Source organism: Gadus chalcogrammus, chromosome 21 (genome assembly GCF_026213295.1).
Source record: "Gadus chalcogrammus isolate NIFS_2021 chromosome 21, NIFS_Gcha_1.0, whole genome shotgun sequence".
Lineage (NCBI taxonomy): Eukaryota > Metazoa > Chordata > Actinopteri > Gadiformes > Gadidae > Gadus > Gadus chalcogrammus.
The window spans coordinates 4442911-4470395 of record NC_079432.1 but is presented as its reverse complement, the minus strand read 5'-3'; the positions used below and the strand labels follow the sequence as shown (position 1 = coordinate 4470395).

At 50.6% G+C, this 27485-nt stretch overlaps 1 protein-coding gene across 3 annotated transcripts in view; it reads left to right on the top strand.

Moving 5' to 3' along the window:
• Positions 1 to 27485, top strand: part of ppp1r13bb (protein phosphatase 1, regulatory subunit 13Bb) — a 29227-nt gene that overhangs the window by 1336 nt on the left and 406 nt on the right. Inside the window, exons 1-17 of one of the 3 annotated variants that reach the window (XM_056580794.1) lie at positions 2402 to 2728; positions 5364 to 5511; positions 6770 to 6889; positions 7752 to 7825; positions 12028 to 12129; positions 14231 to 14405; positions 15835 to 16034; positions 16795 to 16935; positions 17525 to 17711; positions 19266 to 19394; positions 21050 to 21168; positions 21867 to 22374; positions 23117 to 23925; positions 24368 to 24508; positions 25352 to 25485; positions 25801 to 25967; positions 27209 to 27408. In XM_056580794.1, coding sequence (XP_056436769.1) covers positions 2612 to 2728; positions 5364 to 5511; positions 6770 to 6889; positions 7752 to 7825; positions 12028 to 12129; positions 14231 to 14405; positions 15835 to 16034; positions 16795 to 16935; positions 17525 to 17711; positions 19266 to 19394; positions 21050 to 21168; positions 21867 to 22374; positions 23117 to 23925; positions 24368 to 24508; positions 25352 to 25485; positions 25801 to 25967; positions 27209 to 27408 — 3471 coding nt within the window. In that variant the 5' untranslated portion in view covers positions 2402 to 2611. Of the gene's footprint in view, positions 1 to 2401; positions 2729 to 5363; positions 5512 to 6769; positions 6890 to 7751; positions 7826 to 12027; positions 12130 to 14230; positions 14406 to 15834; positions 16035 to 16794; positions 16960 to 17524; positions 17712 to 19265; positions 19395 to 21049; positions 21169 to 21866; positions 22375 to 23116; positions 23926 to 24367; positions 24509 to 25351; positions 25486 to 25800; positions 25968 to 27208; positions 27409 to 27485 lie in introns of those variants that run through there. The other 2 variants (XM_056580793.1, XM_056580792.1) reach the window with 2 other exon arrangements.

Genomic DNA, 27485 nt, shown 5'->3' with positions numbered 1-27485 from the left:
GTCTATCTATCCATCAACCCATCACATCACATTGGTCCGTTTCTCTTTCTCGATCACAATATTGAGTGATTTGGAAAGCGCCATAAAATTCTACCCAGTCAGTAGGGTGGAGTCTTTTTTGCTTTAATGATTACCATACGGGCATATTGAGTCATTTATGATCAACTCCATAGGGGCTTGTTCATGCCTCATTTCGCTCCTAGTTAAATTTACCGCAACAAACCATTTGATGGGGAAGGTTAGCCTGACGTGACGTTGACATGACACTTAATGATGCTTCCAAGGAATATCATTATTAAAAAATCAAAAAAAATCATTATAGTGTCTTAAATCATTGCTTTGTTGAATCAAATACATTTCAGTATTTGTTGTCAGGGATTTTAACACATGATATTTCATGTGTTATTACATTCTGGTGGCGTTTTCATAACTCTTGTTCCTTGGTTGTACCACTTCTGATAGTGAACTACCAACTGGATGGAAATTAAACAGATTAGGAAAACTTTCCATGGAACAACTGTCAAAACTCCATGTATGGATACAAACCGACTTAAAAAAATGCATATATGAATGGAAAATGTTCAAGATTGCTCAGTAGTGGGGAAGCATGTCGAGTTTATCGGCGATGGATGACTGCTAAGGTGTTCTGGGGGGACAGATGTTTGCTACCCGTCAGCCGACCCCCCCCCCCCCCCCCTAGGCATTGAGCGGCTGTCAGCCAGCCAGCCCCGGCTGCGAGATGCCCTGTCCTTTTGTTCTAACATGACTGGCCAGCAGCCAGCGTGGCCCTTGGCCGTCCTGGGGGCCCGTATGGCCGCATCAGCTAATACTCCCATTGTCAAGGAAAACTTTCTGGAGCCGAGTTGATTGTCTAAGCGGCATCAATCTCACACAGTGGAGCAGGGCAGAGTGTGACACCTGTCCCCGCAGCCACAAGCCTGTGGGCTGCGGGTGGAGGTGCTGCTGGGGGTGGTTTTCCAGGCTTGGCTCACTGGCTTTCTCCTTGACTTGCCTTGGGTGCCTAATGGATATGGCTGTGGTGGAAGCCCGCTCTTAAAGATACCCTTACCAGATATCCAGAGTCAGCTGTTTATGTGTTTAACAGCGTCCAACACCTGTTCACATACTCTGTTCTCATTGGTTGAGGCGTGATGCATTATGAAGCTGGCTTTGCTAATCACTGGCATGGAACCTGGAAACTAAGTTGTTTTGTGTCAGGCAGCAGACAGCGTTTATTCCTCTTACTTTGATCAGATTTCATTTTATTTTAGTGTTAACAGGAGTAGCTTGTCTCAAGCAATTGTATAGGTGGGGCGATATGGTTGTATTTAGAAATCTGTGCTTTAGCTCGCTTCATGACCAAGTAACAAACGCCAAGTGTTTGACTGTGACCTTACTCTTTGTCTTATCAAGTGAAGCATGTGATTTTATTCAAACATTCCGTTTGGAGGCTCCACTAGGCGTGTGACACATACGTTTCCCTCAACCCTTGTTGCCTTTGCAATAAAGCGGTCAATCAGCGTATTTGCTTTGTGCCTTTAATTAAGTTATGGTTTGATGTGGGCTTTTTATGGTTTGTTACAAAGTTCAGGCGGAAACGATGATGGGTCTGATCGCTCAACTGGATTAGATATCTGTTTGATGTCAATTCTTGGGTGATCTGCTTGTGTTTGTCTCTTCCCTGCCTGGTGTTTTATTTTTTTATTTTTTATTCATAGCAATATTTGTATGTAATATATGGGTAGCTCTCCTGAATATTTTAACCGTAGTAGATTTTTCCGCATTTTCCTGGGTCGATCATATTGCCTGTCCTGTGCTCGTCAATGACTGGTGCTGCTGCAAAGCAAACGAGGACTAGATAATATTACCGTAACTGTACGCCAACCTTTCGGGCTTACTATGTAAGACATGACATCTTGACATGCATGAATAGACCCTCTCAGCCAGCCAGGACTTCGTCCAACGCAGTGGGCACGTCATCTGAACCAGTGATAAATGACCGGAGGATTATTCTGCCTGGGAACAGACAAGACAAGGTTTCCTTTCGTGCTCGCATGGGAAGAAAATCTTCACCTAGATGACCGGAGACTTGGACGTAATACGCTGCTGCCGTTCCCACCCAGCGTCCCTACCAAGAAGCATTAGCAGAGTCATCGCGGATACTGCCGCTGGCACTCCCCAGCCGAGCGAGACCGATAGAGGGTCTCTCTGCCCCCCTCCTCTCCTCCATTCTTCGTTCACATTTTCTTTCTCTCTTTCTTTCTCTGACTCTGTCTCCGTGTGTGTGTGTGCGTGTGTGATTATGTGTGTGCGTCCCCCTTCGGGCGAGCTGTTTGTGTCCATCCCTTTCTCTCTGCCTCCATCTCTTGCTTTACCTCTCTCGCTCCGTCTCTCTCTCTCTCTCTCTCTCTCTCTTCCCCCCTCTCCCTCTAGCTCGCTCTCCCTCACTAGATTATACATCCGACGAGGCTCTGTCCCTCTCTCTCCCTCCAAAGTCTCTGCTGCAGCCACGTCTGACGCAGGCACTACTCTTTGGCATTTTAAGTGCCGGCTCGGGATGGCGTAATTATCGCGGCTCATGCCTTCCTGAGGGGCGATTGCGGTTGGAAAAATGAAGAGGTTCATGGCCCTGGTGTTGCGTGGGCTGGTCAATATTTCCAAGGAGCATCCTATCTGGGGGAAGGAGCACCAGCGCTCCCCCAAAAAGGCGAAGCGACGAAAGCGGAGGGCTGTCAGACGAGCTAAGACCACCACCACCACCACCACCACGGGAGGAGGCGACAACTTCGTGAGGGGGGTTGGTATTGACCGGCGATGTGTGTGGCTGGGGGACGGTAGCATGTATGCAGGGACGTCACAGTCAGACAGAGTTTGTGTGTTTCTGCAGGAAATGGTTAAGAAACATTCTGTTAACTCATTGGGGTGGGGGGGGGGGGGGGGAGTCTGTCCATCATGGCTCTCCTTACTCGTCCCGCGACCTAACGTATGTTTGCAGATGTTTTTCTGCGAACCAGGCGTTTGGGTGCTTTTTTCCGATGTTTTCCGGATGGGTTTTGGGGCAGATAGTGCACGTTCCACCTTGGCTTCAAAGTAATGGCGCGCTGTACAGTCGTCCCGGTGTGATGATGGGATTGATTGGCCATGTGTCCCCGGGTCGCCTTTTTGGCCGATGGCGGCGTTTTCAATGTGACTCTGGGATGAGGGTTGGCTGAATGTGCTGGTGATATCAAGATAATGCGTTGCACGGTCATTCATTATTGGTAGAATATTTTGGATAAAATGGTCCACCAAAAAGTTCCATCATTTTCTCTATAATCCAATGAGAACAAACATTTAAAATATAGAAAAAAATTCTTTATTTTATTTGTACAGAGGAATGTCCTCATATAAACAGTAAAGTTACATGATTATCTTATAAAAAGAAAATGGAAAAGGCCTACTTATTATTTAGTTATTTTTTTGTGGATTGATCTATTCCTCACCGAGCAGCCAAAACTGCCTTTCATTGGTTGAAGGTTGAAATCTGTAGATGGATAGCTAAATAACGTCTTTTGTGCATAGCTTTTTCGAGGATTTTTATGTTTCTCATGAGCAAAGCAGTCACTTTCTGGTTTGACTTAGTTGCTGTATAATTTAGATGCCCCCTTGAAGTCCCCCCTTTCCTACAATCATCGTGCTTTCTATTGCTTATTCTCTGAAATAGTGTTTGCACAGAATTACAAACAAGTTGTTTTCAACCATTGCATCCCATTAAGAGGCAAAATTGCTAAAAAAAAGAAGCTTTTTTGACTCATACAAACCCCTGGTGTGTGTGTGTGTGTGTGTGTGTGTGTGTGTGTGTGTGTGTGTGTGTGTGTGTGTGTGTGGGTGTTGTGTGTGTGTGTGTGTGTGTGTGTGTGTGTGTGTGTGTGTGTGTGTGTGTGTGTCACCGTCACCCCTCAGGCTCTGAGTTAATCAATACAAGATTCAATAGTCCGAATCAAACACAGGCTAAGGCCATCAAATAGCTTCCTGCATTATTGACAACCCTAAGCCCCAATATATGCTATGAATTGAATCCATGCATTCGGGCCGTATAGAAAACCTCGGTATTAGCATATAAAAAGCTTTGGTGTACACCTCCTACGTAGAACCCCCATTGTTTCATGGAGGATTAGGGCGTGCGTTTCTAGTATTAACACATCCTGGATTAGGAACGGGAAAATCCCAAGGGAGAAAGATCAACCATGACACATAAGGCGGCGTTCCCACTACCTGCGTTTCACTTTTCATGTCGGGATGAAACGATATGAAGAAGAGCCACAGGTCGGGACTTGTAAGAAGATGGTTCCTTTGTTGTTTGTCTGTCATGTACGACAACAGCAACAGGGCCGGCCGTTGTTGTGCATGAATGGTTTTCTCTTGAGTAGGGGAACACTCAAAACACTCACATTGATGGAAAAAAAGTGGTGGTTGTGCATTTTAAAGCGTTAGGCTGTACGGCAAGAACACTAGGAATTAGTATTCCTTCAACTGGGCTCTCTAGGAGGAATATTGGAGCTCCTCTAATATAGGGTCTCTCTCTTCAGGTATCATGAGACGCTGGACCGAAACCGTTCATTAAAATGGATGATTAGAGGGAAAGGCTGTCCAAGGTGGACCTGAAGCACTTATACCTGACACGCTCTGTGAACCCTTACCGTCGAGCTGGTCGTTGAATGCATTTTATCTTCCTCTGTGGCCGGCATCAATAAGTTTAGTGGTGTGTAGTTCAGAGAGGCAGTGGGGGAACATGTGGGGGCGTGTACATTAGAGAGGTCTCGACTCGTCTTTGTTCGCTGTTGGAGCAGGCACTACTCATCATTGTATTAAACACTGAGGAGACGGCAGCAGGACCACACCAGCGTTACCCCTGGCTAGGTTCATGCATGAGAAAGCAGACCGCATTTTTCCCCCGCTGCGCATTCGCTGTGCGTCGACGGTCGGTTACTGAAGAGTCGGTTACTGAACAGCTCAGCAAGGGTTCATTCATGGGTGGATGCGAAGAAAGGCATGGGCAACAAGATCTTCCTCAGCATCTCCACGACCGCACTTCTGGTCTCAGGTTCTCACACCGTGTCTCTTCCTCTTCCTCTTCCTCTTCCTCCTCCGACGACAGAAGAGGAGGAGAAATGTGATGCAGTGAGAACCTGAGACCTTCCTCATCGTCTCCACCTGGTCTCATTTGAGGTTCTCACACCGTTCCTCCTCCTCCTCTTCTGACTCAAAACAATGAGGAAGAGAGAGGGAGAGAAGGAGAGAACCTTCCTCATCGTCTCCACGACCACACATCTGGTCTCATCTCAGGCTCTCACACGTTCCTCCTCCTCCTCCTCCTCCTCCAGATGATCCTGACGGTGTACCTCAGCGACGGCGAGCAGTCCGTGACTGAGGTCCCCATCACGCCCGAGACCACGTGCCGCGATGTGGTGGAGTTCTGCAAGGAGCCGGGAGAGAGCGGCTGCCACCTGGCCGAGGTCTGGAGAGGCAACGGTGAGACCTTCTTCTTCCTGTTGTTGTTGTTGTTGTTGTTGTTGTTGACTTTTCCCGCCGCGACCCTTCGGCTGGACGGAGACGAGCCTTCGAGGTGAATCACATGCACTGGCCGTGCGGTTGCTGTTATACATGCAGGAAGTTAAAATAAGTTAAAATAAGGCGGCACTTGAATGCAGATTTAAGATGCATTTTTTATGAATGTTCTCCATTATGATTGTTTTACCACTTGGAGGCAGAAATTTATCCTTAAGAATCTTGGATGGAAACTGAATAATTTGGTGACATAATTTGACCGAAAAAAGAGGAGTTTTTTTAGAGCTTATATAACGTAGAGCAAGATGCCATAGCTTACTGGTGGAGATGGTAGAAAAAAATGTATTGGTAAAAAATATATATGCAAACGGCCATCAGATTCTCATTAACAATTAGAAGCAATCTAATTGGTCATTCCTTTAAATAAAACTAACAAAAAAGAGTTGCACTTATTGAAGTAATAATGGGAGTAGGTGCCTGCGAGAATAACACGGCACAAAAACACACTGTGCCCCCAATGTTGTGCCGCATACATGTGGCTCTGTCGCAGTCCATGTAAAGCACATACAAACAACCTCTACAGCGGGGCAAACGAGGCACGTGTGAGTGTGTGTACTGGCGGACGTTCAATACCACAATCCCCCCCCCCCCCCCCCCCCCCCCCCTCCCTCCTCGAACTGTCCCAACGCTCCGGTTTGTCCAAAGCGTGACCCCGTCATCACCGGGGCTGTGGCTGACACACAACCTCGCACTCAGCGTTTTTTCACTGAGAGGGACCTCCGCACCCCCCCCCCCGATGGAAAAACACCACCCAGCCAGGGGCTTTGCCCACTGTCGTCATGCAATTGTGTTCATGGGGGGGCTGACAATGCTACCCCCCGCCCCCTTCCCCCTGTTGTACAAACCTCCATTAATCCCGGTCGCTGCTCTGTATGCATGGAACGGCGTTGAGATGAGCGCATGATTTTCACATTACTGCCAACTGTATATTTTGACACGGTTTAGAGGTCACGTGATTCTGACCTTGCCGCCGTCTGACTCGTGCTGGCAGTTGGTCAAATGGGTCACAATCCCAATAACGACGGCTTACAAATAAAAACCTTTTTACTGTTTATTAACGATCGGAGCCATTGCTTGTTGCTCGCGTGCTCTCCTGTGAAATGATTCATGTCCCCCCCCCCCCCAAACTGACTGTTTGTGTATTCCACGCTGTGTCCCCCAGAGCGAGCCATCCCCTTCGAACACATGATGTACGAGCACCTGCAGAAGTGGGGCCCCCGAAAGCAGGAGGTCAAGTTCTTCCTCCGCCACGAAGACTCGCCCGCGGAGAGCAGCGACCCAGGTGAGCGCTCGATAAACTTTCCGTTCCACTTTCGTTTTATCGGGCCCCTCCGTGTCGTACACTCGCCGCTGGTTTGGTTTGAAGTCTAAACGTTACGTTGGTCTACGATTAGTCCGAAATTTAGTTATAAGTCCGGATTTCTGTGTGCCTGTCTCCATGGAGACAGGCCCACAGAAACCGATAAATATAAAAAAAGTCCCATCCCGCTTTGTTTTTTGGACTAATCGAGAACAATGGTTGCAATGCCGTCATCTGTGGAGATTTTGGCAAGTTAGAAAGTGGTGTGAAAAGGGCCGAAAACTAAGTTAGGCAAAGTGTGCCTCTCTTCGTCTTCGCTGCAGGCACATCGTTTTGTTCCTGCGACCTTGCCCTACTTATTTCCCCCAAGAAGTGCTGCCAGCTGAGGCGAATCGGAATAGATGCATTCTGTCACCCTGCCATTAATACTTAATACCGATAGTTTTGTGCAGAGTCAAAGTTTCAACGTTTCATCAGAATAAAACTTATATTCTTTTCCATAACGGTGTCATCATTCATATTCCGATAAGGAGAAAAGCACACTTGCAGGTAACCTTTTCTCTTGTTGATATTATTGAGCTGTCTGCCTATCGTCACTTTAAACTTCAGTTCTGGGCAGGTCACGCAGTCAGGCTGAGTCGCCTCACTTCTGTAATTCTTTTGAGTCCTCTGTCATACCCAATCAAGTCAGTGGGCTTCCACAACCGTACCGGACAACAGTTGTAACCCTTAAAAAAGAAACATAAAAAAATATATATGGTTGTGTATACTTGGTTGTGTGTTGCATGCTTATATGTGTGTGTGTGTGTGTGTGTGTGTGTGTGTGTGTGTGTGTGTTCTGCAGGGAGTCAGCAGTCTCAGGACCAGAGCAGTCGTAGGAGTGGCAGCAGCAGTGGAGAGAAGCACAACGAGAACGGGGTGAGTGCCGTCGCAGTGACGGAAAACGAGAAACACGTCAACACACACGCTCGCAAAACAAAACCGTAATTGGATCCGATGGTGCGGGAGGAAAAAGCATTACTGGAGCGGGGTCTTTGTTGTTGGGGGCTACATACCTAGCCTACCGTCCCGTTAACTGTGGATCAGCGTTTGTTGAGCGATCTCAAAACTCATTTGTCCACCGGTCACAATCGTTGGTGAATTCCCAAACCTCAAAAGACGCAGTGACTGCATGAGCTAGCTTTCACAATTGAAGCATTCCCACCTCACATAATGCTTGGTGGCGGGCCAACATGACCGCTTGAGAATAGTGCCCGGTGTGCAGCGGCAGCGGAAAGAAAAAATATCAGAAGTTCCATTATTTTCGCAATAAATATAAATGCAGAATGACTCGTGGACACTTCAGGGACTGAGTGGTAAAACAATTCAGCGCCGTATAAAAGATGGCATCAGTTGAACCCGGACAAGGACAAATGTTAGGATTTTAATCACTTAAATCCACTTCACAAAAACCACCAGTTTCTTTCCCCGAATGCTCATTTATTATCACGCTGCCACAGGCCTCGCTGCCATCCATCTTGATCCATGCTCCTGGGGCATGCCCAGCCTACTTCTTCTTCTGCTTCAATTCTGAAGGCTATATGTACGTGTCAGACAGAGTTCAAAGGGGACGTTTACATACGAGACCCAAGGGTCTTCCACAGTCTACTACGCCCAGGTCATGTCAGTATACCACTCTGAAGCAAGACGTATACAAAGTCTCCCACTGGTGTTTGTCATTGCCGTCAGCTACTTGCACGGTGGATGGCTGTGGATCTTTTCCCTGCTACCCTGCTCTGCGGCTAAGGCATGCTGGGATATGTTTTACTCAAGAGCGGCCTATAGCCTAAAATCCTCAATCATCCCTCACTTATCCATCCCTGTTACTCTCTCTCGCTTTCACTCTCTCGCTCTCGCTCTCGCTCTCAGTCTCTCTCTCTCGCTCGGTCTCTCTCTCTCGCTGGCCTTCACGGGCGCACTCCATCTTCGTGTCTCTTGCTCTTCCCCCATCGCGTCCCTCCCCTCCATCTCTTGCTGGAACCATCTGTCCCAGATTTCATTCCACAGTGGCTAAGTGTCAGGGTCAAGGTATCAGAACTAATTCAACCTCGCGGCCAAGCAGGAATAATCCAGCCCGGGCCGGAGATGGGAAGGATTTCTCCTTCCTCACCTTGCCACGAGACCCGAACCCCATTGCTGCCGGAAGGGCGCTTGGTCAAAACCCAAATTGATTCGAACCCGGGGGAGTCTCGGAGTGGGGTGCTTTAGATATTGAAACAATCACTAGTATATACTGACTTAACGAAATCCTACTTCTCTCCCAGTCCCTCCCCAATCACATCAGAAAGGCTAACAAACTCCATTTATTTAAAACAGGCCCTCAAAACCTTTTTTAAGATTGCTCTCACCTCATAACCTTCTTCTCTTCCTCCTTTATCATCTTTTAACTAATATGCATTCATCTTAAATTATTTTATTTTGTGTTCACTCTGTAAAGCGTGTTTGAGCACTTACAAAAGCGCAACATAAATCCAATGTATGACTACTTCCTGGCGGTCGGAAAAACGCATTCCTATTCAGCGTAGCCCTCACCCATTAGACATGGGTCCTTCTCTGACACAAACCAGTTACCATGGTTCCATAAGACCAGTGCAATGTCACCCCTCGGCCAAAGCGGCTGCTAATTGTCTCCCCGTCTCTCCACTGCACCCCTAGCTACGAGATCGCCCGCAGAGGGGGGGGGGGGGGGAAAAACAAATTCTCCCCCAGCTGAATCGCTGGCGCGCGCTTAACCTTCCACTTATCGAATTTAATGGAGGATTATGTTTGCACTGCACTGTCAGATGATATAACCATAATCATAAGAGGATCACGGCTGTGACTTTCCCCCGGGCTGCCTCCGAGGGGGGAGCCAAGGCGTGTCCTCCCACCCACCATGTCGGGCTGCTGATCAGCGCCCCTGGCACAGGACGCTACCTTGCATTACGCGCGCGTGCAAAATATGCAGCGTTGCCCCATCTCTGCGTGTCCCAAGTATATTGCTTCCCCCCCCTCCCCCTCTCAACCCCCTGTCTCCGCCCCAGGGATTAATTATAAAGGTTTTTAAGTACTGCTCTATCCATATCGTGCAAAGTCAGGTGTTGCAGAGAAAGACATTGATGTAAGACGCTTTCATATCCAGTGATCAATAGGGGTATTAGTGAGCACGGCATCAACCATGTGGGGGGGGGGGGGGGGGGGGGTTCATTTTTCAGACATCCCTCATCGCTCGTCACTCCCGTTCTGCAGATTATCAACGCAACCCTCCCCTCCCTTTCCCTCCCGTTCCCGGCTCTGAACACGGGTGTTTCCTCAGAGGTCCTCGCTGTCACTCCGGTTGCGCTGGCAGAACGCGCGTCTCCTCCTCCTCCCCCCCCCAGAGCGGGACGCTGAGGAGCCCGGCGAGAGCGCTGGAGCGTGGGGCCGCGTGACGCCAGAGGCTCTGCCACAGTCACCGCCTCCTCCTCCACCTCCTCCCCCACCACCTCCTCCTCCACCTCCTCCACCTCCTCCCCCACCACCACCTCCTCCTCCTCCTCTGACCCATCTCCTTAGTCAACTTCTTCTCCTCCCTTTCCGCTCAGCTTCTCCAGATCCTTAATCTCTGCCTCTCTTGTATACATACGCCCGCTTCCTTCGTACAAACATGATTTAGATTTAAAAGGCGCGACTCCCCTTGGAATTTATTCACGTGACTTCTCTGATTTCCAAGAAGGCGCACCTCTCTGCAGCAGACAGTCCTGCGTCCTTACCTCGCCTTCGAACCGGCTTTCCTTCCAATACCGTCTGGGTTTCGACCGCGTCGTTGTGTACGACGGACCGGTGACCTCCTCCCTGAGTGTGTCCTCAGCCGTCCTCTCAGACCGGTTTACTCCTGATTTTGTACCATGCTTCTTAATGTCTCCTCATGTCACTGGCAAAGGCCACCATGACATTTCCCCAGCTCTCTCACACACACACACACACACACACACACACACACACACACACACACACACACACACACACACACACACACACACACACAGTCCCCTCCCAAACCTAGCTTCTTCTTATTATTTTTGAAAAGCCATCAGGGTGGCACATAGAAGCATTTATGGGCCCTTACCTCCTATACGAAGAGGTGAGAGCCTCTTCCGTCTTCATAAAGCGCCAGAGTCGTGTTCCCAGCTTATCGTATTTCAACTCCAGGGATACTGCAGTTCACTCTGTGGAAAATACCCAGGCCCCTTTTTTATTTTTTACGCACAAAGCGACTTCAGAATGGTTGATATGCGCTGATATTACGCAGCTATGGGTTTTTAACCAAAAAGGACCACATTTCACTCCGTACCAGAACTAGTTTTGTATTCTGCTGCCGTCGTGTGTGTGTGTGTGTGTGTGTGTGTGTGTGTGTGTGTGTGTGTGTGTGTGTGTGTGTGTGTGTGTGTGGTGTGTGTGTGTGTGTGTGTGTGTTATAAATAAATCCCCCAAAAATAATATATATACAGACCATTTCTATCCTGTGGACTCAAAACCGTTAAAGCGACGATGCATTCTTGCAACTGTCACACCCTTTAAGTCAATGTGTCCAGCCCCATCTGTGAGGGCGGTATGTTAGGAATGGGCGTTGGCTGGCTGGCTGGCCGGCCTTGTAGCGTGATTCTGAACAAACAGTAACTGATCCGCTCCGCGTGTGGAGATTTGGAGGATGGCCACTGGCGGACAACATCTAATAGTCTGCCTGTCGGTTTCCTTGCTGTTGTTCCTAGCTGTGTTTTGGGTACAGGAGCAAGTCTCTTCTCTCTGAAGTTCCTTCAAAACACAGACCTAAACGCGGTGGCCGTCTCTGCCCCTCCACCCCCCATGTGCACCGTGCATAACTCTGATTCACGGTGACGACGACTCCTAAGCTCCTCCAACTCAAAAAGCACCCAACTTCTGCCCTATCCGTTAAACCTGTTAGAGTTCTATCGCAACGAGCCTCCCTAACTCTGTATATTACCATACACAGCTTGAACATTTTTGATTTCAATATTTTTTTGGAGGACCAGCTGTCGGTTCATGTAGAAGTTTTAGCTGACGTCATTCGTAAACAATTGTGTGTGTGTGTGTGTGTGCAGGTGGGGAGCCAGCGCGTGGAGCTCACCCTGTCCGAGCTGCAGGAGATGGCGTCCCGGCAACAGCAGCAGATCGAGGCCCAGCAGCAGATGCTTGTCGCCAAGGTAACGCCACAACCCTCCCATCTCTGCGGTACCCGTCGCTCGATTGTGAAATAACGTGTTTGGTCAAAGTTTCGGGGCCGTCAAACTTGATCCACTGCAGCACATTTTAAGCTACCTTTCTCACGGTCAACAAACTTCTACCGTTTTCTTTTCAAACTACTACGACTTCTGCTTGTTATCTCCGAATCAGACCTCAGAGATTCAGGGAATAACGACTGTTTTACGAAGAGCGACGTTTTAATGGCCTTTTAATGAACAAACGCCACACAGTTGCGTGACATTAATTCCCGTTTCTGCCATGGCGCTGCTGTCTGCCGGGGCAGCACGCGCACACATCAGCACCTTAATGCTCCGGCGCCTTCCGAGCAATCCACCGTGACTCCAAACGGACCGAACCCTTATATTACCCCGGGACACTGTCTGTCTCTCTGTCTCTCTGTCTCTGCCTCTGGTCTCTCTCTCTGGTCTCTCTCTCTGGTCTCTCTCTCTGGTCTCTCTCTCTGGTCTCTCTCTCTCTGGTCTCTCTCTGGTCTCTGGTCTCTGGTCTCTGGTCTCTGGTCTCTCTCTCGCTCTCGCTCTCGCTCTCTCTCTCTCGCGCTCTCTCTCTCTCTCTCTCTCTCAGTAACTCACCCTTTATCCGTCAGTTTCCGTGTCATCAGTCATGGTCCCGTAGTCGTGAGAACAGGTTTCCAAGAGAGCTCTCTGTTCCTCCACGTGGTGACCCGGCGCCGACCCCTCCTTGGGCTACCTTTTTTTTTTTATTAAAGGGCGGTCCGTTCCCGTGTGGAGGCACGCCAGACGGTTCCGTGCTCCCCCCCGCATCGAGAGCCGCGGTGGGGCCCTCGGTGGGCACGTCCAGGGCCTCTCGAGAAGTGGGTCCCGCCGCCCATGGTGCCCGGCGGCCATTTGGAAACCTGGGCTTGTCATCTCCTATTTTCAGAGCGCTAACTGGAGCAAGACACAGTTGGATGGAGAGAGGGGGGGAGATAAAGGGGGGGGAGAGAGAGAGACACGGTTGGATGGAGAGAGGGGGGGAGATAAAGGGGGGGGAGAGAGAGACACGGTTGGATGGAGAGAGGGGGAGAGGTAAAGGGGGGGAGAGGGAGCAAGACACAGTTGGATGGAGAGAGGGGGAGAGATAAAGGGGGGGGGAGAGAGGGAGAGGGAGCAAGACACAGTTGGATGGAGAGAGGGGGGGGGAGAGGGAGAGGGAGCAAGACACAGTTGGATGGAGAGAGGGGGAGAGAGTGAGATAAAGGGGGGGGGGGGGACGAGGAGGAGGAGAGGGAGCAAGACACAGTTGGATGGAGAGAGGGAGGGAGAGAGATGGGGAGAGACAGAGAGAGATATGTGACCCTCCCTCTCTCTCCTCGACACGCAGTTGACTCAGCACGGCGCTTCAGCCTTCTCGTTCGAACGCGCCTAATTGACACGGAGGTCGTCCGGGGGACTTCTGGGAAATATGTAGCGTAGTATGCTAATTCTGTCGCGGCGGCCCACTTGTTTTGCTTCCACGTTCAGATTTGGGTTTGTTTTTGTCCCCCAGTCGTGACTATGAATTAATAGTCTGAATCAGCCAGGCTTGGCTCATTGGGCTCTGGGCTGTGAACAGGTTTTAAATACCCCAGTGTGTTCACAAACGGGCAGTGACTGATCTGAGTTGATCACCTGCTTTGGCGGTTTTTAAGTCTTTTATACCTGGGCACTTGCGACGTAAACACACTTGACGCAACATGACCAAACGAGTTTAAGCACTTACAATTTCCCTCAAGTGAGAAATACCCCGTATCAACGTCACTGCTACTCATGTCGTAACTAATTATCCCATTCATATGTCATCTGCGGTCATCCGAATCATCACATTACTGTCCACAACAACAACACCCAACCCAACTCGCCAAAATAACAACTACAAACATGGCTGCCTCTGGTCCTCACGATCCTCTGAATCATCACATTACCTTCCATTATACTCGACCCCATCTCGCCAAAATAAGAACTACAAACGTGGCCGAATCATCGCATTACTTTCCACAACACCCAACCCAACTTGCCAAAATGAGAACTACAAACATGGCCGCCTGTGGTTCCTCCCGTGCAGGAGCAGCGGCTGCGCTACCTGAAGCAGCAGGAGTCGCGGCAGCAGCAGACGGCGTCGGAGGGCGAGAAGCTGCAGAGGCTGAAGGAGCGCGTGGAGAACCAGGAGGCCAAGCTGAAGAAGATCCGCGCCATGCGGGGCCAGGTGGACTACAGCAAGGTCATCAACGGAAACCTGTGTACGTACCCAACGCAGACCCCTCCTCCGGGGCGGGGCCGGGAGCTCAAAGGTCGTTACAAGCCGTTTTTGAAAATCTGCCTCTTCTGACATCACAAGTGGGCGTGTCCACCTAGATGTGTGCTGGATAGATCAGTCCACAGCCTACCCGGTCTATGGCAAACGTGCTCAGCTTTTCAGGCACATCTAGGTGGGTACACGCCCACGTGTGATGTCAGAGAAGAGGGGGACGATTTTCAAATTGACGGCTCTTAACGGCTAATAACACTCGACTGGTGGTTTATTATGCAACTTTTAGGTTGGCCATGCGTACAGACGGGGGGTTGGTAATACTAGGAGTTCTAGGGCTATGTTAGAATTAGGCCCTGAGGAGCCTCAGAATTTCCGGATGAATGGGTTCTTTTGAGTGCTGTTAACGTAAGGCCAGGGAAGATGACATTGAGGAGGCCCACAAGAATGAAAGGATTATGATGGCATGGGTTTTAAGCCCAACAGACACGCCCAAGAAACCCTAAGTCCCTCAAGTCGTAGTACGAACGAAAGGTTAAATGTTTTTTTTTTCCATAGTTGAGCTGAAAAAATCCTCGCAATTTCATTTTCACACTTGTGCGAGTAGTTTTCAGTTAAGGACGGTTATGATTCTTGTCGCGTAGGATAGCAAAATGGGCTCTGCGTAAAGTACTGTCAAACCTTCTGAGATGGGATTCAAAGGGGGACCTATTTTACATCCAGGTGTGACATGAATAAGCAATCACAAACCAGCCACCTTGAAAATCTACCCTATAGTGGCGTCACATGTGGGAGGGTCCAGATGTATGATTCATGGTTCAGACTATCGATGCTCCCCAGTGGTAAACACGCTACACCTGGTAGGTTAATGGCGCCCGTTTTTGTTAAAGAGAAAGACGGCATGAATCGCTGTTGTCTTTTGTCAGCCTTTGGTGTTTTCGAGAAGAATAATGCGGTGTTACCGCTTAAAGTTGCTTTGGTTTGGGAGAGACAATGAATGTATGCATTTAAGCTGCATATATATTTAAAGGCAAATGTAATTAAATATAGTGCCCTTGAAACAATTAGGCCTTTCATAGTGCTTTACATAAGGAGGAATGGCAATATGAATCCTTTAAAGGACAATATAAAATAGAAGTATAACGAGGTTAATTAATAAATTAACGAGTGCGCAGAGATAAATTGTTTTTGCAAATATGTGGCAAACCGAAACGATTTGAGCCCTAATTTAAAAGTCCATACTGACAAACTTTCTCCCTGTTTCTCCCTCCGTCTGTCTCCACCTCCATCTCTGTCTGTGTCTCTTTCTATCCCCATCTGTCTGTCTCTGTCTCCCTCTCTCTCCGTCTCTCTGTGTCCCCCTCCCTCCCCCCCTCTACCTCCCCCCCCCCCCCCCCCCTCCTCTCCCTCCCCCCCTCCAGCGGCGGAGATCGAGCAGGTGAGCAGCCTGTTCCAGGAGAAGCAGTCGGAGCTGCAGACAGCCGTGCTGCGGGTGGAGCAGCTCAGCCTGCAGCTGGAGGAGCTGCGGCGGGGCAAGCTCAACGGCCTGCAGGCCCCGCTGGGGGGCCCCGTCACGGGCACCGCCGCCCTGGAGCTCCGCAAGCTCTACCAGGAGCTCCAGGTACGTGGCGGAGCTACCTCCAGCGCCGCGGGATAGCTAAAGCCTCGTTTATAGGCGCTGTTCCTGCAGCGATTTATTTGCATGTTTGCACACCTCTGAAAATTCGATCTCCTTGCCAAAGCGATGGTTTCAGCAAAACTGAGCCACCTTTTTATATTTACATTAAGGGCATTTAGCAGAAGCATTTATCCAAAGCGACTTACAAGAAGTGTATTTGTCAGAAAATAAAATAAATAATATATCGCTGTCGGTACATTAAAGATATTCATATCACCAAGTGTCAAGCACTTACCATTGTTAGGTCCGTAACCCCTTCGGAGACATACATACCGTGTGGAGTAGGTACACCATGCTTTGTGGAATATAAAGTAAGGTTTATTTTTGTTTGGAGATTTGCCTTTGGCTCCATCAAGTGGTTCAAAGCAGATGAGAAAGACAGCAGGGCAACCGTGTCACTACGATACAAACGATGATGTGAACGAGAGAGAATTGACTGGAGGCGAACATCCTGGGACAAAGTTAAACATAGAACAGAGATTTAGGAACTCAGTGTTTTTATGAATGAATATTTATTTATTCTTTACTTGATAATTCATTTAGATATTTACTTATAACAACGTATTAATAAATATTCATATCTTACGGTTCTCTTTTTACTTCTTCAATTTTGGTATGGCCTCATTTCAGCGTTTCACCACTGTGTCACCATTAATTCGCCGTACGTTTTAAGAAGTGAAAGTGAACCCTTTGCCTGTTGCAGATCCGCAACAAGCTCAACCAGGAGCAGAACAGCAAGCTGCAGCAGCAGAAGGAGCTGCTCAACAAGCGCAACATCGAGGTGTCGCTGATGGACAAGCGCATCAGCGAGCTGCGGCAGCGCCTCCACAAGAAAAAAGCTGAGGCACGTCAAAAAGAGATCGTCCCTGTAAGGCCAGGACACACGCACACAAAGCACACACACGCACACACAACCCCTTTCCTAAAACACTGATCTTTTAGCAGGAAACGGTTCAAACGGTTCAGGTTTTGTGCGAAGTATTGCCAATCGATTGGTCAAGCGTCTGTCTGTCTGTGTGTTTGTCTGTACATGTGTGTCTATGTGCGTGTGCCTTTGTGTGTGTGCCTTTGTGTGTCTCTGGTGTCTGTCTGTCTGTCTGTCCGTCTGTCCGTGTCCGTGTGTGTTGGTCTGTGTGTACATGTCTGTCTGTGTGTGTCCATCTCTGTGTGTAGTGTACGGTCATTGGTTTCACACTTTTGACAATAGCATAAGGTTCTGCGCACTTCTGTTAAACAGAAGTAGTAGAATGCCGTCAGAACTCATTGCTTAAGAGCTTTTCATCTGACTACAACACGCGCCGTATGACTCATATCGGATACAAGGAACAGCATTAACATAGGAATAATTCCCCCATAAAGCACCACCACTCACCCACCCATTAAGATGTCTTCACCGTTCTGTTTATTTTTGTATCTTTCCCCCCCCCCTTCAGCTGAACAAGGCCAACGGGCCCCCCTCCCCCCAGCCGGGCACCCTGGGTCGAGTGGCCGCCGTGGGGCCCTACATACAGGTGCCCGTTCCGGGGCAACAGCAGGGGGGCTACAACATGCCTCCGGACCCCCTGAAGCCCCAGACGCTGGGCATCAACACTCAGCCCCCCCACGGACGCAGCAAGTCGGGTAAGGTCCCGCACGCGACCGGGGCTCATGATCCGGGGAGGGGGTTGAAGGCCTGGGTGATTGAGGCCCCTGGGGGGCGTATCTCCCGGCCTCCACTCAAACATTCGTTACACTGTCGTTCCTCACGTTGGCTTTGTTTTACTGATTCTGTCGGAGAGTGTTGAGCGAGAGAGCGATCGCGGCCTTGGCTGTGGAGAAGAGGCATGAGGCACTTGTGTCTTTTTTTTGAGTCGATGAGCGTTCAGACAGTGAGGGAGTTTGTGGACGATAAATAGTAGATTGCTTTCCTTTAACAGAATGACTCACAGAATGTCTCACAAAGACCAAAGTGCTGCTGCTGTGGTTTAACTTTGTGGCAGGTGAGCTAACAAGACATTCTCTTGGATAGAATCGACACAAAGTTTGCCAAGTTATATTTTAACTGATGTTTCAGTGGAGCCAGGAGAGGCGGAGAAGATGGTTCAATCACCCAGACTGACATGGTCCTTTAACACTATTTTGTTCAGTTTCAGCTAAAAATGCGTTGGTGTAATTGTGAAACAATCTTTAAAGTAACAAACAGTGCGGTTTCCAAGCTGTTGTTTTTGTGGGATAATGACAGTTGATCAATCGGCTCTGCCTGTTTTGCCGTGACTAACTACTCAAGATAAACAGAAAACGATGCCATGCAAAGACATGCATTCATGTTCAGTGTTAACACGGTACATTGGCCGGGGAGATGTCCCGGTATTAAACCAAACACGCGTTCGTCCGAGACCTGCTGTCCCCGGTGCCTCACGCAGGGTTCGACCCCCCCGTTTTAGCCCACAGCTGCCGTCAGCCGGCTTTCGATTCCCCTCCGATGATTGGACCCCAGCGGCGTGCCAGACTACGTGACACGCGTGGAACGAGTGGGAAGTCAAATCTTGTCCTAAGCCATGTTCGGGGAAACATTTGACAAATCCATCCGTGGCGATGGTCCACGTGTTCTCCTTTTGCATGGCGACCCCTTCGGCACGTGATCGGTCCAATCCCCTGGTAATCCGCACGCTTCCTGCCTGCCTCCCCGCCCCTCACTGAGGTCGCTCTGGTCTGTGTCTTGATCTGAAGTCTGCATCTGTTTTTCCCCCTTCTTCTTCTTAATTCTCCTTCTAACACTGCTTCTTTTCCTGTGCCTTTTGTGTGTGTGTGTGTGTGTGTGTGTGTGTGTGTGTGTGTGTGTGTGTGTGTGTGTGTGTGTGTGTGTGTGTGTGTGTGTGTGTGTGTGTGTGTGTGTGTGTGTGTGTGTGTGTGTGTGTGTGTGTGTGCACTCTTTGATGTACACCTTGTGTTTTCTCTTACCGTTTCCTTCCTTCCTCCCCCCTGCTCTCTCTCTCTCTCTCTCTCTCTCTCTCTCTCTCTCTCTCTCTCTCTCTCTCTCTCTCTCTCTCTGCCTCCACTGTCCTGCTACCTCCCCACTCTCCCCTCCTCCCCCTTCTCCCCCCCCCCGCCTCTGCTGGCTCTGTGTTGGACTCCTGTGTGTATGTGGGTTGGTTTGGGATGGGGGGGGTTTGGGGGGGGGGGTGGTCCCAACAGGGGTCGAAGGCAGCGTGCGAAAGCCCGCCAGCACTTGGAAGGTCTCCGATTTAGACATCGTTGTGGACCCCGTGCCCGGGTCTCCACCCGCCACCCAGCCCGCCCCCGCCGGCTCCGATGGGATGCCCCGTGAGTGCACACCCCCCCCCCCCACCACCCCCCCACCCCACATGGTTCACCGACGTCCCACACGTTCTCTTTGAGTACCGCGCAGGATCATCAGCATGCAGCAGCAACGTTTTGTCTCAGTACTGAAGTCCCGCCTAGTGAGCACAGCGCTGTGGTCTCGTCCAATAAAAACAACGCTGTTGTTGAGTGGCAGCCAATCAGAACAACGGAGAGAGCCTTCTCAGTCAAGAGAGGAGTTTGGATAGATTTTCAGAGTCCGCACATGTCATGTGCGGTTTTACGGTGACCTCTTCCAAATTAATGTAGTCATCACATGTCCAAAACTGCTCAAACGGTAATGCTTAAGCTGTATCCATCACTCAATGTCCAGAGTTGAGGCTGGCGAACCAGTCAAGACATCCTGGCCTAAGCTTCTGCGATTGAAATCATCCTGATTATTATCGCGAGCCGTCGTGTGCCAGCCAAACCTGTGTTGTGTACACAATATAGTGCGGCGGGATGAACAACAACAAGACGGAGACTAATTGTCCTCCTTTTGGAGACAAACAAGAATGCTCTTATTTTGAAGTCGTAACTCCCAGTCGCCTATATAAGAAAATGTCACGTCAAAGCACTGCTGATCCTGTGTGTGTGTGTGTGTGTGTGTGTGTGTGTGTGTGTGTGTGTGTGTGTGTGTGTGTGTGAGTGAGAGATATGTGTCGCGGTGTGCAGAATTGTTCCACTTTTACGAAAGCTCCATGTTTTCTGCACCTCAAGTCGTTCATTACTTGACATTCCGTCCATTGTCATTACCTCCCCTGTCTGCTTTATCGCCTACGTTACTCCTATGTCATCTGCCGCAAGGGAGCGGCTAGAAAGATTAGCCCTGTTCATGTAATTATGTCTATCTCGGTCTCGCACTCACGGTAAACACGATTTGGGGGATTTTGGGCTTTCTTCTAAAAACATTGACCTTGTCATTTGTTATAAAACTGTGACTCAGGTTTGTGCAAGGGATTACCCTTACACATCATTGTAGAAGGTTTTTGGTCTTTTGAATATATATATATATATATTTATATATATATATATATATATATATATATATATATATAATTTATCTTATTTTATATCCCTGTTCATGGTCCACGTGGTTCTGAAAAGAGTGCATATTCAAAATACTGTATGCAATTTCATAGCGTATGTTATAATAGTAAAACACTATCATCCTTCCACTGTTATTATATAATAACAGTGCAAGGATAGCTGTAAGGAATGAAAGCGTCCTTTCTAAGCTGAGGTGTAAGTGCATACGGTTTAAACCTTTTATTCGTACCCTTTTATCCGAAGCGACGTTTTAATCATCATTAATCATAGGGAGGCGTGGTTCCGGGATGCCTAAAGGTAGCCTCGTGACTCTGGTCGACACATCTTCCTCCATATCTACCTTCAGAGCATTCAGTCTCTAATCCTTCTCCTCCTCCACCACCACCACCACCACCACCACGGACGTGGTGGTGGTGGTGGTGGTGGTGGAGGAGAAGGATGATCAACCCATCTTCACTCAGTATATTCAGTCTACTAACCTCCATCCTCCACCACCACCACCACCACCACCACGGTCACTCTCCCCACTCCATTACCCCCTGGCTCACCTTCTCCTCTCCCCCTCCCAGCGGTGGACACCGGCTGGCCCAGCAAGGGCCCCTCGACCCTGAAGCCCCCCGACCGGAGGGACTCCGGGTCGGACGTCCAGGGCAAGAGCCCCACCACAGGCTCGCCCGGCGGAGACAAGGTTAGTGCGGACTTGCCCTCTCCCTCTCCCTCTCCATCTCCCTCCCGCTCATCCTCTCCCTCTCCCTTTCTCCCCCTCTCTATCTCCCTGCCTTTCTCCCCTCCTTCTCTCCCTCCCCCTCTCCATCTCTCTCCCTTTCTCCATCCCTCTCTGACCCTCTCCATCTTCCTCCCCCTCTCTCTCCCTCTCTATCTTCCTGCCTCTCCATCTCCCAGCTCTATCTCATTCTCTCACTCCTCCTCTCTCTCTCTCTCTCCCCCTCCCCCTCTCTCCCCCTCTCTATCTTCCTGCCTCTCCATCTCCCATCTCCCGGCTCCGTCTCCCCCTCTTCCCGTCTCCCCCCCCTTCTCCCTCTCCCTCCCCCTCCCTGCCTAATGCTTCCCCCCCCCATGTATCTCGAGGCCTCACCCTGTCCCAGGCCGGTACTCTATGGTCTAATACTGAACACTAAGGGTTTTCTGCATCCGTCGGATAAATGTCCTCAACGGATTCATCATATAATGGGTGTTATGCATAGCAAACACCTTTCGTAGATTACCCAGGGGTAAATCTTCCTTTATCTTCTAACCACGTTTCCTTATCGCATCATTCTATAATCTTTTAATAATCATATCCCCAATCCTTGGATCATCTCTGGTAAGATTCTGTTGGTCAAATGGTTATTTTCTGTCTTGCCTCGTCCGTCCGTCCGTCCTCAGGTGCTGGACTCTAAAGTCTCCTCCCCCGCCTCCTCCAAACCCCTGCCCCCCCCCTACGGCTCCCACCACACCACCACCTCCCCGCCCTCCGCCCCCACCCTGGAGCGCCGCAAGGACGTCCCGCCGCCGCTCCCGCCGCCGCGGCCCAACCCCAACCTGCCGGCCCCGGCCTGGCCCCGGGGGCCCCCCGGCAGCGGCTCCTCGTCCTCGGCCACCACCACCGCCTCCTCGTCCTCGTCCTCGCAGCAGATCCAGCAGCGCATCTCGGTGCCGCCCAGCCCCACGTTCCAGCAGCCCCTCTCCCCGCTGTACCCCCTGGGGCCGGGCGACCGGCTGGAGGCCCCCCAGGCCATGGCCGTGCGGCCCTTCCTGCCCGGCGAGCGGGGCTCCTCGCGGCCGCAGTCGCCCCGCAAGGGCCCGGCCACCATGAACTCCAGCTCCATCTACCACATGTACCTCCAGCAGGCGGCGCCCAAGGGCCAGCCGCCCAAGCCCGCGCTCAAAGCAGGTGAGCCCGGCCGGAGGAGCGCTCTCTGTCCGTCTTACGCCTTCCTCTGAACGCAGGAGTGGTGGATGTTTATGTATTAGAGGTCACATGGCATGCCACCAGGTGTGAGTGTGATTAGCCGCTACAAGCCGTTTTGGAAGGCTGCCCCTTGTGACATCACAGGTGGGCGTGTCCACCTAGAGGTGTGACGGAGAGTCGAGCAACGTTTGCTACGGTCCACTGGGTAGTGATGGTGGGCGGATCTGTCCAGCACACATCTGGGCGGACACGCCCACTTTTATTACATTATTGGGATTTATTTTGGTCGTTTTAGATTTTTGTTGAGCAGAAAATGAGAATTATATATAATGACATTAAATGAGTCATTATTATTAGGTGCGTTGTTAATATCTTGTTTCTCCGTCTGTGCGTGTGCCTGTGTGTTTGTGTGTCTGTTTTTGTTTGTGTGTGTGTGTGTGTGTGTGTGTGTGTGTCTGCCTGTCTGTGTGTGTGTGTGTATCTGCCTGTCTGTGTGTGTGTCCGTCTGTGTGTCTGCCTGTCTCTCTGTGTGTGTGTGTGTGTGTGTGTGTCCGTCTGTGTGTGTGTGTGTGTGTGTCTGCCTGTCTGTGTGTGTGTGTGTGTGTGTCCGTCTGTGTGTCTGCCTGTCTCTCTGTGTGTGTGTGTGTGTGTGTGTCCGTCTGTGTGTGTGTGTGTGTGTCTGCCTGTCTGTGTGTGTGTGTCCCCCCCCCGTCCCCCTCTCCAGTGTACGGTAAGCCGGTGCTGTCGTCCTCCAGCTCCACCCCGCCCTCCCCGCTGCCCTTCACGGCGGCGGGCGGGGCCTTCCCCGCGCTGCAGCTGCTCCACCACGGCGACGACGGGCTGGACCCCGGCCTGGACGAGCCGGACGGCTTCCGGCCCCTGGACGGCACCTCGGCCCCCCCGCCCAGCGTGGACCACATCCCGCGGCCCCTGAGCCCCACCAAGCTCACGCCCATGGTGCACTCGCCGCTGCGCTACCAGAGCGACGCCGACCTGGAGGGGCTCCGCAAGAAGCTGGCCAACGCGCCGCGGCCCCTCAAGAAGCGCAGCTCCATCACGGAGCCCGAGGGCCCCTCGGGGCCCAACATCCAGAAGCTGCTGTACCAGAGGTTCAACACGCTGGCCGGCGGCATCGAGGGCGGAGTGGGCGGCGGGGTCGGGGCCGGCGGCAGCCCGGGCAACGGGACGCCGTTCTACCAGCCGGCCCCGGGCCCCCGGGGGCCCGACTCGGACAACGGCAACGCCCCGTGCGACACGGAGCCGCCGCCGGGCGTCGCCGGGGGCGACGGGGGGGGGTCCGAGTCCCTGCCCCTGGCGGCGGACGCCAACGACAACCGAGGGAGGATGCTGGAGTCGCCGGCCACGGTGAAGGAGGAGCCGGACGAGGAGGAGGAGGAGGAGGAGGAGGAAGAGGAGGAGGACGACAACAACAACAACACCCTGGGGGGGGGCGAGCCCCTACTGCCCAGCCCCGTGCCCGAGGTCAGCTCGCCGGAGGAGTGCGCCGCCGCCGCCGCCGCCTCACAGGCGCTGGTGAGAGACGCACAGCACACGTCCCTTCAACATGTCCCTTCAACACGTCCCTTCAACACATCATTCAGCCATCATTCAGCCATCATTCAGCCATCATTCAGCCATCATTCAGCCATAATTCAGCCATGATTCACCCACTACCCCTCATCTACCCATTACCCACCAATCCTCCACTCAGGAATTAAAAACATTGATATTTGTTCTAAAAGTTGATTGTTAAGTTAATGCCAGGGATTCCCCTCAAACACCTTCTGTATCCTTCGCTGCAGAAGGTATTCTCTGTCGTTTGAATAGTTTAGTCCCATAGTTCCCTAATGTCCCGTCCAGGACCCAGATTGTGTGTGAGGTCGACCTGCTGACATAAGTGGTGGGTGTCTCCCTGAAGTGTCTGATTGCACCCTTCGCTCACCCCCCCTCATTCACGGTCTATGTTCGCCCCCAGCTGGAGAAGCGTACGAACCTGAAGAAGCCCAACTCGGAGCGCACGGGCCACGGCCTGCGAGTCAAGTTCAACCCCCTGGCCCTCCTACTGGACGCCTCGCTGGAGGGCGAGTTTGACCTGGTCCAGCGAATCATCTATGAGGTCAGCGTGTGATCCCTGCATATGATTAGTCATTTAACGACAGGTTTTAATAGACAAAGGGCAGGAGTGGGCAGTAACTAAGGGCTAATATTTAGCGATCGGGCCGCATGGGACTGAAGAGCTAGAGCGGGTTGATGTGTGACCGGTAGGTTGCTGGTTCGATCCCCGGCTCCTCCTACCTGCCTGTCTCCTTGTGGGGTTTGACACCACCGTCAGTGTGTGATTGTGTGTGTGTGTGTGTGTGTGTGAATGTGCAGCAATATTGTAAAGGGCTTTGAGTGGCCACTGGCCAAAATAAAAAGACATGGGTTTGACTCCAGCTCAAGAGGTACTGGGTCCGACCCCTGATGTACTCCAATTACATCAAGCATCTTCGAGCAAGATGTAAATGTAGTGCGGTTCTTGTTGTATCGTTTACCTTGTTCTCGGGCAGGGCGATTACGTAATCAGATTTGATCTTTTATATAATCGAGCTTTTAGATTTCTTTTTTCTTTTTCTTTTTTCTCTATGTTTTATAGAAAGGGCAGAACAGCTGGATACATATCTGTATATTATTTCAGATGGGAACATTTTCTTTTTGACCATTTTGTGTATATTTTTAAGGCGAAATTTCAAAGTTCTCAGTCACAAAGTTGTTTTTGGGAGAGACATGCTGAATAAATACTAAATGTTTTCACACTCAAAAATAATCGTTCCAATAATCGTGATTTCAATATTGACCAAAATAATCGTGATTATGATTTTTCCCATAATCGAGCAGCCCTACCTCGTTCAGCACCTCAGGGCACCGTCTTGCCGTTTTGCGCAGAAAGCGCTGTATCAATAAAGTTGTGTTGACCCAGGTGGAGAACCCGAGCACGGCCAACGACGAGGGCATCACCCCGCTCCACAACGCCGTCTGCGCCGGCCACCACCACATCGTCAAGTTCCTGCTTGACTTCGGCGTCAACGTCAACGCCTCGGACAGTGACGGCTGGTCAGTCCCCCACTCAGAGATACTGCATGTTAGCGTCTGGACAACAGTCTGTATGGGGTGTGCGACGGGAGCCAATGGGAATGGGAAGAAGTAGTGATTGCATTCTCGTAAAACAATGGCAATCGTCTATTTCTTTGTTTGATCAAGGATCTTGGCGGACGGATAATCTCAACATTGTGTTTTTTTTGAGAGGCCCGTTTTGTTTCTTAAAAAAATTAACTCTGTCTCTGTCTCTCTGTCTCTGTGTCTTTCTCTGTCTCTCTGCCTGTCTGTCTCTGTCTCTCTCTCCGTCTCCGTCTCCGCTCCCCCCACCAGGACGCCGCTGCACTGCGCCGCCTCCTGTAACAGCGTCCACCTCTGCAAGCTGCTGGTGGAGTCGGGCGCGGCCATCTTCGCCAGCACCATCAGCGACGTGGAGACGGCCGCCGACAAGTGTGAGGAGATGGAGGAGGGCTACATCCAGTGCTCCCAGTTCCTCTACGGTGAGCCTCCTGCCCCTGTCCACGGAGGCCTCGGACCTATTCCCAACCTCTAACCAGTGTAACCAGTATAGGTCATGTGTCTTGTACTGACCCATGTTACATTCTGACCTGCTAGTGCGCTAACCAGTGTAGCTCAATTGCGCTAACCAGTGTAGCTCAATTGGGCTAACCAGTGTAGCTCAATTGCGCTAACCAGTGTAGCTCAATTGCGCTAACCAGTGTAGCTCAATTGCGCTAACCAGTGTAGCTCAATTGCGCTAACCAGTGTAGCTCAATTGCGCTAACCAATGTAGCTCAATTGCGCTCACCAGTGTAGCTCAATTGCGCTAACCAGTGTAGCTCAATTGCGCTAACCAGTGTAGCTCAATTGCGCTAACCAGTGTAGCTCAATTGCGCTAACCAGTGTAGCTCAATTGCGCTAACCAGTGTAGCTCAAGTGCGTTAACCAGTCTAGCTAAATTATGCTAACCAGTCTAGCTCAAGTGCGCTAACCAGTGTAGCTCATGTGTCTTGTAGCGACCCAGGTTCCATTTATTATACAGGTGAAAAGAAAAAACAGACAATGGTGCACATCAACAGGCTTCTAGGCCTTGTTCTTTTCAAACGCCCTTCATACATATCTTTGTCTGTTGTGTACTGAGCTACAATGAAGCACTCTGGAATGTGCCCTATTGTACAGAGTAGTCTCTGTGAGGTTGTGTGAGGTTACATGTGTCTGACCAACCCAGTTTCCCCCCCTGGTGGAACACATGCGCGTATCTATTGTTGTTTTATTTATATATATATATATATATATATATAGTAGTAAATTGTAATCAACCCTTACTACTATACCACACCAACGAAAACCAAAGTCACAAGCGGATGTAACTATTTTTACCTACATGCGTGTATCTATTTGTTATTTTCCTTTCTTTCTACTATAACCGACCCATATATAGAGGTAACCAACATTTACTACCACAAACTACCAACCAACCAAAACCAAGGACACACACGAACGCAACTAGTTTGATACCCATGCGTGTATCTATTGTTATTTTACTTTCCTGCTACTATAACCCGCCCATATATATACACCCATTTATAGTAGCAACCAACCCGTACTACTATAACCAATGACCAGAACTGTCTCACCCTCAAGAGTGCCGCTAACCCGGCGATGTCCCCAATGTGGGCGGGGCCTCTTCCGTTAAACCCTCCTGACCTTGACCCCTGACCCCTCTCTCGACCCCCCCCAGGCGTGCAGGAGAAGCTGGGCGTGATGAACAAGGGCACGGTGTACGCCCTGTGGCAGTACGAGGCGCAGGGGCCCGACGAGCTCAGCATCACCGAGGGCGACGCCATCACCGTGCTGCGTCGTCACGACGACGCCGAGACGGACTGGTGGTGGGCGCGGCTCGACGACGGCGAGGGATACATCCCCCGCAACCTCCTGGGGGTGAGTGGGGGGGGGGGCCAGCGCAAAGTTTGAAAGTCAGCCTTTTCCTGTGTTTTAGTGACATCACAAGTGGGCGT